Source organism: Solanum pennellii, chromosome 2, assembly GCF_001406875.1.
Source record: "Solanum pennellii chromosome 2, SPENNV200".
In the NCBI taxonomy this organism is placed as follows: domain Eukaryota; kingdom Viridiplantae; phylum Streptophyta; class Magnoliopsida; order Solanales; family Solanaceae; genus Solanum; species Solanum pennellii.
In genome coordinates this window covers 53,057,012-53,069,891 of record NC_028638.1, presented here as the reverse complement: position 1 = coordinate 53,069,891, position 12,880 = coordinate 53,057,012, and the positions used below count along the sequence as shown (strand labels likewise).

The following is a 12,880-nucleotide window of genomic DNA, read 5'->3' as shown; positions in this document are numbered from 1 at the left end:
GGGGGGGGGGGGGTTGTAGAATATAGTATACTTTTGGCTTAATTTTATATCTAATTTTTAAAATATCTATTTTATATATTATATATATATATATTTTTCGCCGTCTAACAATAGTTGTTCATATACTAAAAATAATTATACAATTTGCTTTTGTGTTTATTTTACCGTTGTAATTAAATTTATTTACGCTTCTGTCTCTAATTACTTGTCCACTTTTGAATTGACACACATATTAAGAAAACAATGATTGACGAAATAAGTTTATCATCTTACTTCTATTAATTATGAGGTGGATCAATTAAAAATTTAAATTTTTAAAGAAGTTTTTCATTTTTTAAAATAATTAATTGAGGATATTAGAGATAAAAAATAATTATCCTTTTTTTATTTGTAGAAATGATAAGTAGTTTGAGACAACTAAATAAAAAAATAAACAAGTAATTTGGGAAAGAGTGAGTATTATTCAACACATTTTTAAAGTATAGAATTTAATAAATTCAAGTAATAATATTACCTCTATTATTTATTATTTTTTAAGAATGTGTCAAGTTAATTATAGACAACTATTATTGGACAGAGTATAGTAACTTATAATTCAGGAATAGTTTTTTTTTAAATCATATAGACTCTCTTTATTAATTTCTTTTTATTATCAATATTGATGGAGTAGACTTGTTATTAAAATAAATAAATTAAGTTACTAAGACGTGCATTTCTTAAAGCGCGTGTCAGAAAGCTTTATATAGACGCTACGGGGAGGCGCTTTAGAACTTCATTCTCAAATCTACGCCGGCGCTGAGTACGCCACCGGTACGCTACCGGTGACGAATCAAAACACTAAACCCTAGATTAATTTTCTCCATCCGTGTTCTGTGACAATGTCAGATTTTCTTTTTAAGAAAAAATCAAGAACTTATTTTGTTTTTGAAGTTACACCTGTATTCTTAATACATAGTTAAAGGAAATCAACGAAATTGTTGTTCTCAAGAATATATTAGATATTACAAATATCAAGAAATTCAAGAAATCTTTTCTTTTTCCAATAAATTCTGTTGTTATATTTGTAGTGGGTGTTAAAGATGTTCATGAATTTGTTGTTACTTCTTTTAGGGAGATGGGGGACATTAAGCAAATGCCTGAATTAATCATGTATGATTTCACAAGGGTTGTTGGGGAGTTAGTTTTCACAAGGGTTGTTGAGGAATTGAACGGAAAGATGTGGAGTTGTTGGGGAGTTAGTTCTTGATGTTGACATAATCTTCTCTATTGTATTCATGCTGCTGCACACAATTATTATGATCATAACTTGGAATAGTTGTTGTAGTCTATAGGATTGCATGCATTACTCAAGTGATAGGCTGTTTGGCGTTTGTGTTCTTTAGTGTCTTTCAACATAATTTTGTGGTTTTACTTATATGGGGAAACTGCTATGTTGTCTGGCCATTTTAACTGTAGTTTCGTTTGCGCTACATCAAAATACAGCCATTAAGTTTAATTGCATGCTTTCCCAACAAGTTTTGGCTTTAAATGAGAGGCTCTGAGCTACATTGCGGAGGTTTCTTTGTTGGAAATTGTTACTAAAACTAACGGTAAGCCAAATGGATATTGTAAGTTTTTCACGTAAAGTTCTTTTGAGTTTTAGTTTGTAGCATCCATGAGGATATGTGTAAAATTACTAAATTGGAATTGATGATTGCCGGCAAAATGTTGGTACACCAGGTAATTCTGTATAACCCTAATTTTGTATAAGCCTACCTGATACAATACTGTTTGCTAGTAAGGTTATTTCTTGGGATTTTTTCTTTGTAGTCATTGTTCGTAATGTATTTTACAATTAGCCAGTTCGAAGGTTGCGAATGCACTCCAAGTACTTCTAGTTTTCTCACAATTCAAACAAATAAAATATATTGATTTACTTACTTTACTTCTAAATTTGTACTTTGTTCTGATTGATCTTTTGGTTTGCATATATAATCTGGAAGCCCAATGAGGGTTTTGCATTCTCTGAAAGAATCTCTGCTAAGAATCTCCCTTGTGCGTCCCAGTGTCTCCTTCAAAATTGTGTCTGTCTCTGTTATACTAGCTAACTTAAGGATATATCCTATCTGGGGTCTATCTCTGTTATACTAGCTAACTTAAGGATATATCCTATCTGGGGTCTATCTCTGTTATACTAGCTAACTTAAGGATGTATCCTATTTGGTTTCTTAGATTATGTAAGATTGTGTGCAGTGAGGATGACCTACTTTGCACACGTGCTTCTCCTTCTCTTCTCCTTTGCCGCTATTGTCCAGTGGGATTTGCATTCCTCTGAGTTCCCTTAACAAATTGAATTCAACAGGTGGTTTAATCAAGCTCTCAAGATACGTCTCAGGTCTTGATGTTTACATAGTGAATGTATACAGGCCCAAATCGATGGATAAGAGATGTGATAGGTTATCTTTTTTACACTTTCTTTCTTTAACAACCACTGTTTAATCTTTAGATTTTGGTTAACATTTACTATAATCTGTAGACGATGTTCACAGTGTTCAAAAGCGCATATGGGTGGTAGCATGCGTCTTGGATCAAGAACAACGTATTTTCAAGTCAAAGATTCTAAATTTGGTAGTTGCTACTAAGCTCAAGGGAGGCCGCCGAATGGATATCAAAAGGTTTTGAAGGTAAAGTTTTTTTGAGTTTTAGTTGGTAGTATCCATTAAGATAGGTATGAACCTACTAACTTGATCTCTGTTTACAGGCGACATTTGAAGGTAAAGTTCTTTTGAGTTTTAGTTGGCAGTATCCATTAGGATAGGTATAAACCTACTAACTTGGTCTTTTCTGTTGGCACGGTTTACAGGACGACAAGTGTTTGTACTGATGATTGTAGACAAAATTTTGGTATAACAGATAACTCTGTGCAAGACTACCTGCGATTTTTGAAATCTCATGGTATGCTGTCTCGTTGACATTGAGTTTGTCTCGTTGACATTGAGTTGATATATAAGGAGTAGCATCTATATCTGGATCACTTAGAAGTGGCTCTAACAAGTTTTTACTCTGGTTTTGGATTACTTCTGCAGTTGGTTAGAGTCCCACATTGTTTTTAGACTGAAAATCTAGAAACTCTGCACACCCCCTTACATCTAGTGTTTTACCTACAGAGGATGATTTCCTGGATAACAAATTCAGTTCTTCAGCTAGCTCCAGTTATAAATCAGACTGCCTGTCAGGTTCTGGATGGGAGGAGTCTTAAACAATTCTAGCTGGCCGACCAACTGAGGATGCCTCATCTAGGGAGTCTCTTGAACTTCATAAGATTCAAATGTGATGCATGTGAGAAGGAAAGCATTTATGTGGAGCTGTTCTTTGCACAGAAGCCTGATACGATCATCTTATGGATTCTCTAAACAGATTGCTGAAAAATATGGTTCTGGCCTACCATCTTTTAGTCGAGACTGTCTCCTCTGCCACCATATCCTGAGTATGCTATTGTTAAATCTAACTCTGAGCATGAAATTAATATATTTGGTTTGGTTAAAGGACTTGTTTCTGATTCACAAGCTGTCAACATCTGTCACACTTCTTGCGGTAACATTCTTTAATACTTGTCTTTGTCATATTATACACTCAAGAACTCAAGTACATGTAAGCCATTTGCAAATCAGTCATAGAAGTGAAAGGTGTTGTAGTTAACAACTTAACATACATGCATCGACATTCTCAAACCTTTTACTACACTTTATAGCTTATTCTCTTCAATAGTCATATTCCTCCCTCTGAAGGATATATGCATGTCTAAATGTGGAAAACAACTCCTGACGAGCACTTCTTCTCAGGCTTCTTTTCCATTCTGAGGTATCAATAACAGTTTATATCAGTTATGTGCTGCATCTTGTTGAAAGCAAGAAGGATTTTTGAGGGTTTAAGCCTTTCAAGTGTCATTTATGGCGCATTGTCTCTTAAGGTTCTAGTTCCTGCATAGCACAACTCGTTCATTATTTCCCGCGTTAGGATCCATACATTATCATTTATCACATAACAGTTTTTACATTATTATCACCGCATAAATATTCCCTGCATGATTAATACTTTAAACCAAATAATGTCTCACTCTTTATTATTGCAATTTTGTGATATTTCTTAAGAAATGGGGAGTGACATAGGGTGCTTTATCTTTTGTTCCATCACTTTGTGATCGTCTAGTAGTGTACATTCTTATGTAGAAACTGAGGCCCTTGACAAAATGAATGTGAGTCCCTTTTTACATAGTCAGTGATTATTATCTTTTGTTTGATTCTAGCATTTATCTTCGTTGAACATTACACTCATTGTCTTGTTCTGCATCATGCTGCAGATGAGTGAATTCGTTTTGAAGAACTGCTTGAGAAGGTAATGATTGTCTAATAACTCATTGATGTGTCATTTCGATGTGGAGTGTGTAACTTTGTGAATTATCAGGTCCTATATGGACAAAAGAGGACAACAACTTGTCTTGATTTCAAGCAAGAATCAGTACGTTTATGGTCATCTAATTTGAAATAGATTTTCCTTGTGCTGCTTGGCTTGTGGGGGGAAGACTTGAAACTCTTTATAATAGGTACCATTGATTTTGAGTCTTTTATCATGCTTTTGTAGACCATGCCCGAAACTGGTTGCCAATTATTACACAACTATACTGACCACATTCAAAAATGGGGTTAGATCTGCAACATTCATTCTCAAGCTTCAAGGTCATTTACCAGGTAATTAGATTTTCATCGAAACTAGTCTATGGAACTTGATAAATTTACCATTTACCTGAAATTCCTTTCCACTTAATTTTGCAACATTCATTGAAGTTGAACCTAACTCTAGCATGAAGTTATATGTTAAGGTTAAAGTGGGAACTTAAATCTGATTCACAAGCAACCAACATCTGTCTCATTTCTTGCGGTAACATTCTGCTGAAGCTATCTGGTCGGAGCTTCCATGGCAGTCATCCCATCAATGTGATCAATCTTTCACCCCGAGTTGTTGTGAAGGTGTATTCTCTGATTTAAGGTAATGTTATCAAATTTCTTGGGAAGGTGAGGTCTCTTTCTGATATTATGTCAATCAAATAAATTAGTTACTCACATGACCTGATGTTTCTCTCTTCCGGCCAAGTGTGAAAATAAAACTTGTTAACATCTGAAATAGCAAATTACAAGGGCAAGGGGAGTGCACAAGTACACGCGATGGGGAGTCAAAATAAGGCAAATCGTTCCTTTCATTTGTTCCTGACTTGAATAAGAGCTGAAATTATTTAGTGCGTGTTTTAGTTAATTAGCTTCATTTCTTTCTACCACTTTTCAAGATTATCTTAGACTGCATTCTTATTAATCATGAAAGCATTAGAGATTACGATGTCTCTTTCTAAGTTTCCTAGGCCACATAGTCTCTTTCATATTCCATCTTGCTTAGGTTCTGATCTTGTAATAGCACTGCCATTCCTGACATTTTTTATCCAAATATTTAGAATTTGCACCAATAAAAACTCACAGTTTCTTAGATTCTGGGACAAAATGGAGGGACTTCCATCCAGAGATTTTTCAGTTGAGTACTTAAACTGTATCTCAGATGTTTTTCTGTTAAGATGATGGATTTTTACCTTTCTCAATATGAGATGCGGAGCAGTACTTTAACAGAGAGTCTTGAGAATCAGGATACCATTGATAAAACCTGCCTGGAGGGTTCCAAAGTTCCCCAAGAGGTGGATAAGATGTTTATTCTGATTGTGGATGGCACAACACTTGCTATAATTGATCCGGTCTATTCTGGCCGTTGTATAGTCCATTATGTCCATTCTTGGTTTCTCAAAAACCTCGTTATAATGCATTTACTTTAAAAGATTGTTTCTACTACGGATCATTTGGTTGGACTCATTAGAAAATATAAAAATCTCAGCATAAATTTCTGCATATACAATATTTGTTGGTCGTGTAAGTAAAAGTAATAACTGCATAACTATGTATCACTCTGTTATCCACGTAAAAAATATGCTCGACCTAACTTATGCAGTGTCTAATTGGTGGTATTTAACTGTTCATTATTAATATCCTCATAACTTATGCGAGAATCTATGTATTATTTTTTAATTGTTACTGTCTCAAAAAAAAATTAGACTCCTAAACTGGCCCCCCTCCTCTCTTTCTTCAAACACAGGTACACATAAGAAAACAGACCTGTCAACAATGCACGGGTGTGTATTTACAAGCAAAAACTTACTTTATTGTATTTATTCCATGCATAACGTTCCCTGCATCACTCATTTATTATTCACCGTGTTAGGTTCCCTACATTATTATTTACAGCATAACAGTTTTTACATTATTATCACCGCATAAACATTCCCTGCGCGACTAATACTTTAACCAAATGATGTCTTATGAAAATTGGTTATTTTCTTGATAATACAGGTTCCATGTGTTTTGGGTGTTAGTCTAACTGATGTGGATCTGGTAGAATTTCTTCAACAGGTTAGTCCATTGACACTAACTAGTTTTCATATTTTTCTAATGTGGAATTTTGCTTGTATTCTTGCTTAAATCCCGTGTGTCAAGCTTTCTGAATAATGTATTTGTTCAACCCACTTTTCTAACTCCCCTGTTTTTAACGTTACTCCCTTCCTCCAATTAACGCCTCCCTATTAATTTATTCCACCCCTCTCATTTTTCTTTTGATTATACATCATTCAAGAACCAGAAAAAATGAAACCAAAGGGTGCCAACAAATTTTTGAAAGATAGTGCTTTAATAGTTCTTTTTCCTTCATACGTTATCTTTAGACAAACTTCTGTTATTCACTTCTTCTATAAGTTTTCCGTTTCAATTTCCCCTTACATCAACAGCTTATTCAAAGATGAGGACAAATGTATAGCTGTTTATGCTTCAAATCACTCTATGAGATCGTTGCTATGTGGAATCCATTCAGTGCCAAGTTAAGGTAAACTACTTAGGTGACATTTGTTTACAGTTCTAAAAATTGAACTCTTCTAACTTAAAGTTCTATTGTTCGCGTAATCCGAAAAGGTGATTGGTTTACATTACTTTTCTATTTTCTAATTCTGTTGACATAATTGGAAGTTCCTACAATTGTTCAGACCAAAAAGTTATTCATTCAAATTGAAGTTAGTTTTTTAAGTTACCATTTCTCCAAAAATTGAAGTAGTCTTTACAAAAATATATTTATAAAGATAAAACGGACAAACAAGGTTATCTTTTATGATGTTGAAGTTGATATATATGTGTCTTTGGTTTAAATTCAACAATTTTTGGAAGTTCGCGAGCTTTGATGCTATTTTGCTATACAAAAACTAGCAAAATCTTGAAGTTATTATGCTTTTCATCAAGAGCTAAAAACGATTTAGTTTTTTTCTAGAAAAAGAAACATCGATGGTCTTACGTGTCTTATAGTTTTATTGACAAATGTTAGTGTTTTGTAGTGATGAATGTTGATGTTCAAGATATAATGTTGTTCCTTTTCTGTATATCCCGTATTTCAATCACTATATTGCATGCATGATCATTATATTCTTCTCTGTTGAAATGAATCTACCTTCTTCACTGAATTTATTTATTGTTTAAGTTGGTTGACATAGCTTGTCCTCTCCGTGTTGAAAGTAATATGGATGTTTTGTATATGTATGGAGAAGTCCTCCGCATTCTCTAACATTGAATGGAAGGAGTGAGAACCGCACTAGATCATGTGCTGGAATACTTTCTGATATACTGCCCATTTGTAGCTATTTTAGTAGGCTCAAGTGTTGAGATTCCATACATTAGTGCTTTTATAGAGTTCATAATGCAATCACATTTCTTTTGATAAATGTACTGCTGTTTATTGCAAAAAGATATAGACTCAGTTCAGGTGGAAGTTTATATTGCAATCATGCTGCCGGCGCATCTTAACTGTCCTGCCGATGCTCTGCTCAAGTAATAGTACCGCTCATATCAATTTCCCGCCATTTTATATGCTCAAGTAATACAACTGCTCTTCTCATTATCTTGGTGAGAACTTGATTTTGTCATATTTTCTTGGAGTTCTTGCATGCATTCTTTCTAAAAAGGAAAAAAAAAATCAAGTACTTGTTGGCTTTTTTGAAGTGAAATTGGTATTCTTAGATGCATATTTTCAGGAAAACAAAGAGATTGTTGTTTTCAAGAATATATTGTCATTGCAACTATCAAGAAAACTCAAGATTAAAGAAGAATTATGTTATGATTCTCGCAGGGTCTGTTAAGGATGTTCAAGAATGTGTTTTTACTTATCTAGGGAGATTGTTGAGGGGTTATCTTGTACTACCTCCGTTTCAAAAAGGATGGCCTAGTTTGACTTGAACGGAGTTTAAAAAAATAATGAAGACTTTTTAATCTTGTGGTTTTAAATTAAAGTTGTGTCAAATGTACCAAAATGTTCTTTAAATTTGTGGTCTTAAACATGCCACATGAAAAGTTAAAGTGTTGTCAAATATTCTTTTTGAAATAGACTAAAAAAATAGGGATATTATTTTATAAACTGAGAGAGTATATGATATCATAGGGTGTGGTGAGCAGTTAGTTTTCAACAGCTTCAATTCTCTTTTAAAGAAAAAGCAATAATGAAGATTGTGATAATTGTCATGGTTATTTCTTTTAGTTGGATTCGGTTTGCTACTTTCTTCGATTTGTAATTGTTCTCTTTGATATATTTTTTCATAATTATTTTCTTTCCATTTTTAGTCAATTTGATTTTACCTTTTTAATGAGGTGGGATATGGAAAAGTCTGAACCAGGTTAATCATTATTTGTCCGTTTATGATGTATTTGATTTGGGCCACATTGCTTATGATTTCGATAAACACAACACTTAGAGGACGGTTGGCAGAGTGTATTAGGAAAAATAATGCATGCGTAAATTAGGTATATAGCATTTTATATAGTCATATTCTCAAGTTATGGCGTAAGAGTTTGATTTGCATTGTATAACATTTAATATATCAAGTTAAAGCATTTTTTAAAAAGAAAATAATGTTCATTTTAAATTATTAAAAATAGATAATAAAAAAATGAATAAATTAATATTAGATAGTGTGATGCGTGAAATTAGTTATTATTAATTAATGATAACTAATTTGCACATTTTAAGGGATTTGAAATTTTTTTAAGATTAGATAGATATCATAAATGTCTCTAATTAGTTTTATGATAATAAGTTATGATTTAATTCCTTAAAATACTCTAATGTATATCCCATGTACTCTCGCATAGGATAGGCTCGACAGGAATGGCATAAGCATCTTTGAAATTCTTGAGGCTATAAAAAGCAGAACAGAGATCTTCTTCATGTAACTTTCTGTATCGGAGAACTACAATTGCATGACCACATGGTATCTCATAATGTTGAAATCTCCCGCAACTACACATCCTTGTGTTCAAATTTACTATGTATTTCTTTGCTCCTTCAGCTACGGCATGCAGATCAGCGGTTGAAGGTATCACCTATTTAAAAGTAAATCTTTTTTTTTATACATGCCACTAAATATTTAGAAGTAAAAATACAATACAGTGAAACACATACCCTCATATTGCACGACAACGCAATACTTTTCTGTAGATAAATATCATATTTTTTTGTCAGATCAGATGTTGTCTTATCAGCCTCCTCATTATGCTTGTGAATCCACCTCTGAATTGTTACCCTCATAAACTCAAGAAGTGAAATCACCGGTAACCTCCTTGCTAACCTGTTAACATTATTCAATGACTCCGCGATGTTTGAAGTCATGGTCCATGTGCGCTTACAATTCGAGTAAGCTCTTGACCATTTGCTATAACCAATATCAAACAAGTATTGTCGTATGCGCGTATCTATCTAATCTATTCTTTCCATAATTGTCTCAAACTATTGTTTTATATAAGCTTTTGCCAATGTAAAGAACAAAATCTTCAGTATTTCTATTGAAATTCTTCAACACATTGACTGACAGATGCCATATGCATGCATAATGTTCTGATTCAGGATATACATTTGCAGTCCCTTTCCATATGCTTTCATTTCGATCCGACATAAAACACGTGTTTTGTCTAACTCCATATGCTTCCTTAAACTGCTTAAAGAACCAAGTCCATGAAGCATCGTTTTCGAAATCTACTATCGCATACGCCAACGGAAGTATATGACCTGCTCAAGTTTTTTAAAAAAATATCACACAAATCTGAAATACAATTTGTAAATTATTTCATTATATTATATAATCAGAAAATTAAATAGGATAAAAATTTACCTCCCGGATCCATTGTGCTGGCAGTTAACATTGTACCACCATATGAACATTTTAATCCCGCACCATCAACAACTACAATTGGCCGACAATATTCCCAACCTCTAATACAAGCTTCCAACGGAACAAATGCGTATAAAAATGTATCACCTTCTTTCCTTTTAATTTTCAAAACGGATCTTGGATATGTTTGCTCCAAAATGTAAAAATAACAGTCCAATTCATACATATTTTATACATAAAGAATACACGAAAACATAACAGTCCAATTCAATGGGTAATCTTAAATTCATTCTTATTTCGAAATTACCAGGTAATTTTGCATAGGACTCTGCTGGATCTCCGTGCACCAACTTTACTGCTTTTCTTTAGCTCTCCATGCCTGTATGTACGTCAACGAAACGCCATGCAATATCAACATATCATCAGCTATATCTTTTGGAGTATATACCGTAGATGGATCAATATACTTCTCCATTATCAAGACAGCTATGACATTATCAAGACAGCTACGACGTCAGTTATCCCCTGACGTCTGGCATAAACTCTTTCTCAAGTGTGCTGAGCAATATACTTCCTAACTTTGAATAAATTTGATTTATTCAAACTAGATGTCCTCATCATCCAATAACAAGTTTTAGAAATACAATTCAGGTGATAACTGTTTCAAAATTAGAAAATATACATTACAATTATGTACAGTGAAACAAATAAAATAACTTAAATTTTTTTGTACACTTACTTAGATGCATTACAACGCGCAACACAAAAACTGAATTTTTCAACAAGTCCAACATGCCTCATAACCTTCCTAAGTGTTTTTTTATTATTATAAATTTGATTATCAACTACAAATAGGTTGGAATGGTCACATATTATATCATTATCTATTTCACTATTATCATTGACAACTCCGTCTAAATTCATTCCGATCAAACGGATAGAATTGTTGGAGTACAAATCAATGTTAGTCTGTGACAATCTAACATCAGAATTTATTCTATCAGTAATTATAACTCCATGACCTTCGTTATACTGCTCACGATATTTCAAAGTGATGCATAATGGATATTTTGTAAAGAAATCCAAATTCACCCTCATCTGATCTAGAAAAACATTTACCCCAACATCATCATGAATTTTAATAGGTGGACACATTTCGCTAACAAGATATTTTATCTCAACAGAATTTATATTGTCTTCTATATTAAGTTGAGTTATTATAGCATTAACTAAACCAATATAAAGAGTAAAAGTATCATATAGGATGCCCTCCATCTCAAAGTCGACGTATTTTCCTGTTTCACAACATTAAAATTACATTTAGTGCACCACACTATAAAATTACTCATACACAATTCATACACACTTACTATATAATTCACTGATAAATACAACAAAAAAATACAATTTCATACACAATTAATCCATTGTTTATACAAAATTCATATATATGTAACATATCAATTAAAAACACAATTCATACACAAATACTATATAATTCACTGATACATACAATCAAAAATGCACTTTCATACACAATCGATACAACTTATTAAAAATTTAATACACAATTAATCTAAACTTTATACAAAATTCATATATATATTTATAACATATTAATCACTGATATATACAATAAAAAAAATGGGCTTTCATACATATTTCCTACAATATATTCATACATTACATACATAAATAATACAGTTTTCATATTTCATCAATTTACAAAATTTTATCACCTGATAATATAATATGGAGTGGCTTTTACCATAAATACACATTTCATATAATTTTCAAACAATATTCATACAAATTGTCAGACTTTGTTCATATTTTTTTCATACTAAAACTGCACAATGAATTCTATCCAATTATTATTTTTTGCAATCGATTAACAATCTGTAAATTTTTGTATTTTCTTCATAAATCAATTATCACACCAATCTTCATTTTAATTACAAATCAAAAGAAAATTACTATTACTTAATATTTTTCATAGTATCATATACACATCGTAATTGTATCACAAAAAATACATGATATCAGCATCTAAAATATAACAGAAATAAAAAAAAATGAAACATTCCATACATGTCAAAAAAAAAAATATAATTACAACCAATAATTTATACTTAAAACATAACAAATCATAATTAAAAACTAACCTGGTGAATTCCACTTGCCACCATGTTTAATTAATATTGACACAATGTTCTCCATCAAATCAAATCTAATCGTTTTCAACGTCAAAATTTAAGAATTTTAAAAAAAAAACGAAAAAAAATTGCAATATTCAAATATTAAAATAATCCTCAATTTCTGAAGAAAAAAAAACAAACAATGCACGTTTAAGGAAAGAAAATAACACATTAGAATATTTTAAGGAATTAAATCATAACTTATTATCATTAAAACTAATTAGAGACATTTATGGTATCTATCTAATCTTAAAAAAAATTCGAATCCCTTAAAATGTGCAAATTAGTTATCATTAATTAATAATAACTAATTTCATGCATCACATTATCTAATATTAATTTATCCGTTTTTTTTATTTTTTTTAATTATATATTTGTAATAATTTAAAATTAATATTATTTTCTTTTTAAAAAA

At 32.0% G+C, this 12,880-nt stretch overlaps 1 protein-coding gene and 1 long non-coding RNA gene across 6 annotated transcripts; one reads left to right on the top strand and one right to left on the bottom strand.

Annotated features, from left to right (window-relative positions):
- Positions 1 to 519: 519 nt before the first annotated feature.
- On the top strand, positions 520 to 9,611 carry LOC107008936. Of its 5 annotated transcripts, none has more exons than XR_003576425.1 (13): positions 520 to 1,589; positions 2,342 to 2,435; positions 2,529 to 2,663; positions 2,741 to 2,753; positions 2,843 to 2,934; positions 3,066 to 4,374; positions 4,621 to 4,727; positions 4,859 to 5,025; positions 6,169 to 6,205; positions 6,423 to 6,482; positions 6,854 to 6,948; positions 7,856 to 8,012; positions 9,257 to 9,611. It is a non-coding gene; the product is annotated as an uncharacterized LOC107008936 (long non-coding RNA). The 5 variants fall into 5 exon arrangements; XR_001455320.2 differs by having other exon boundaries at positions 2,516 to 2,663; XR_003576424.1 differs by having other exon boundaries at positions 520 to 1,719; positions 2,516 to 2,663.
- A 15-nt stretch (positions 9,612 to 9,626) lies between these two features.
- On the bottom strand, positions 9,627 to 10,565 carry LOC114076044. The gene is made up of 2 exons (XM_027914334.1): positions 10,268 to 10,565; positions 9,627 to 10,164 (listed from the first exon to the last, which is right to left on the bottom strand). The coding sequence occupies exons 1-2, from the start codon at positions 10,491 to 10,493 to the stop codon at positions 9,881 to 9,883; spliced, it is 510 nt and encodes a 169-aa protein (XP_027770135.1). The 5' UTR covers positions 10,494 to 10,565; the 3' UTR covers positions 9,627 to 9,880.
- Between the last annotated feature and the right edge of the window lie 2,315 nt (positions 10,566 to 12,880).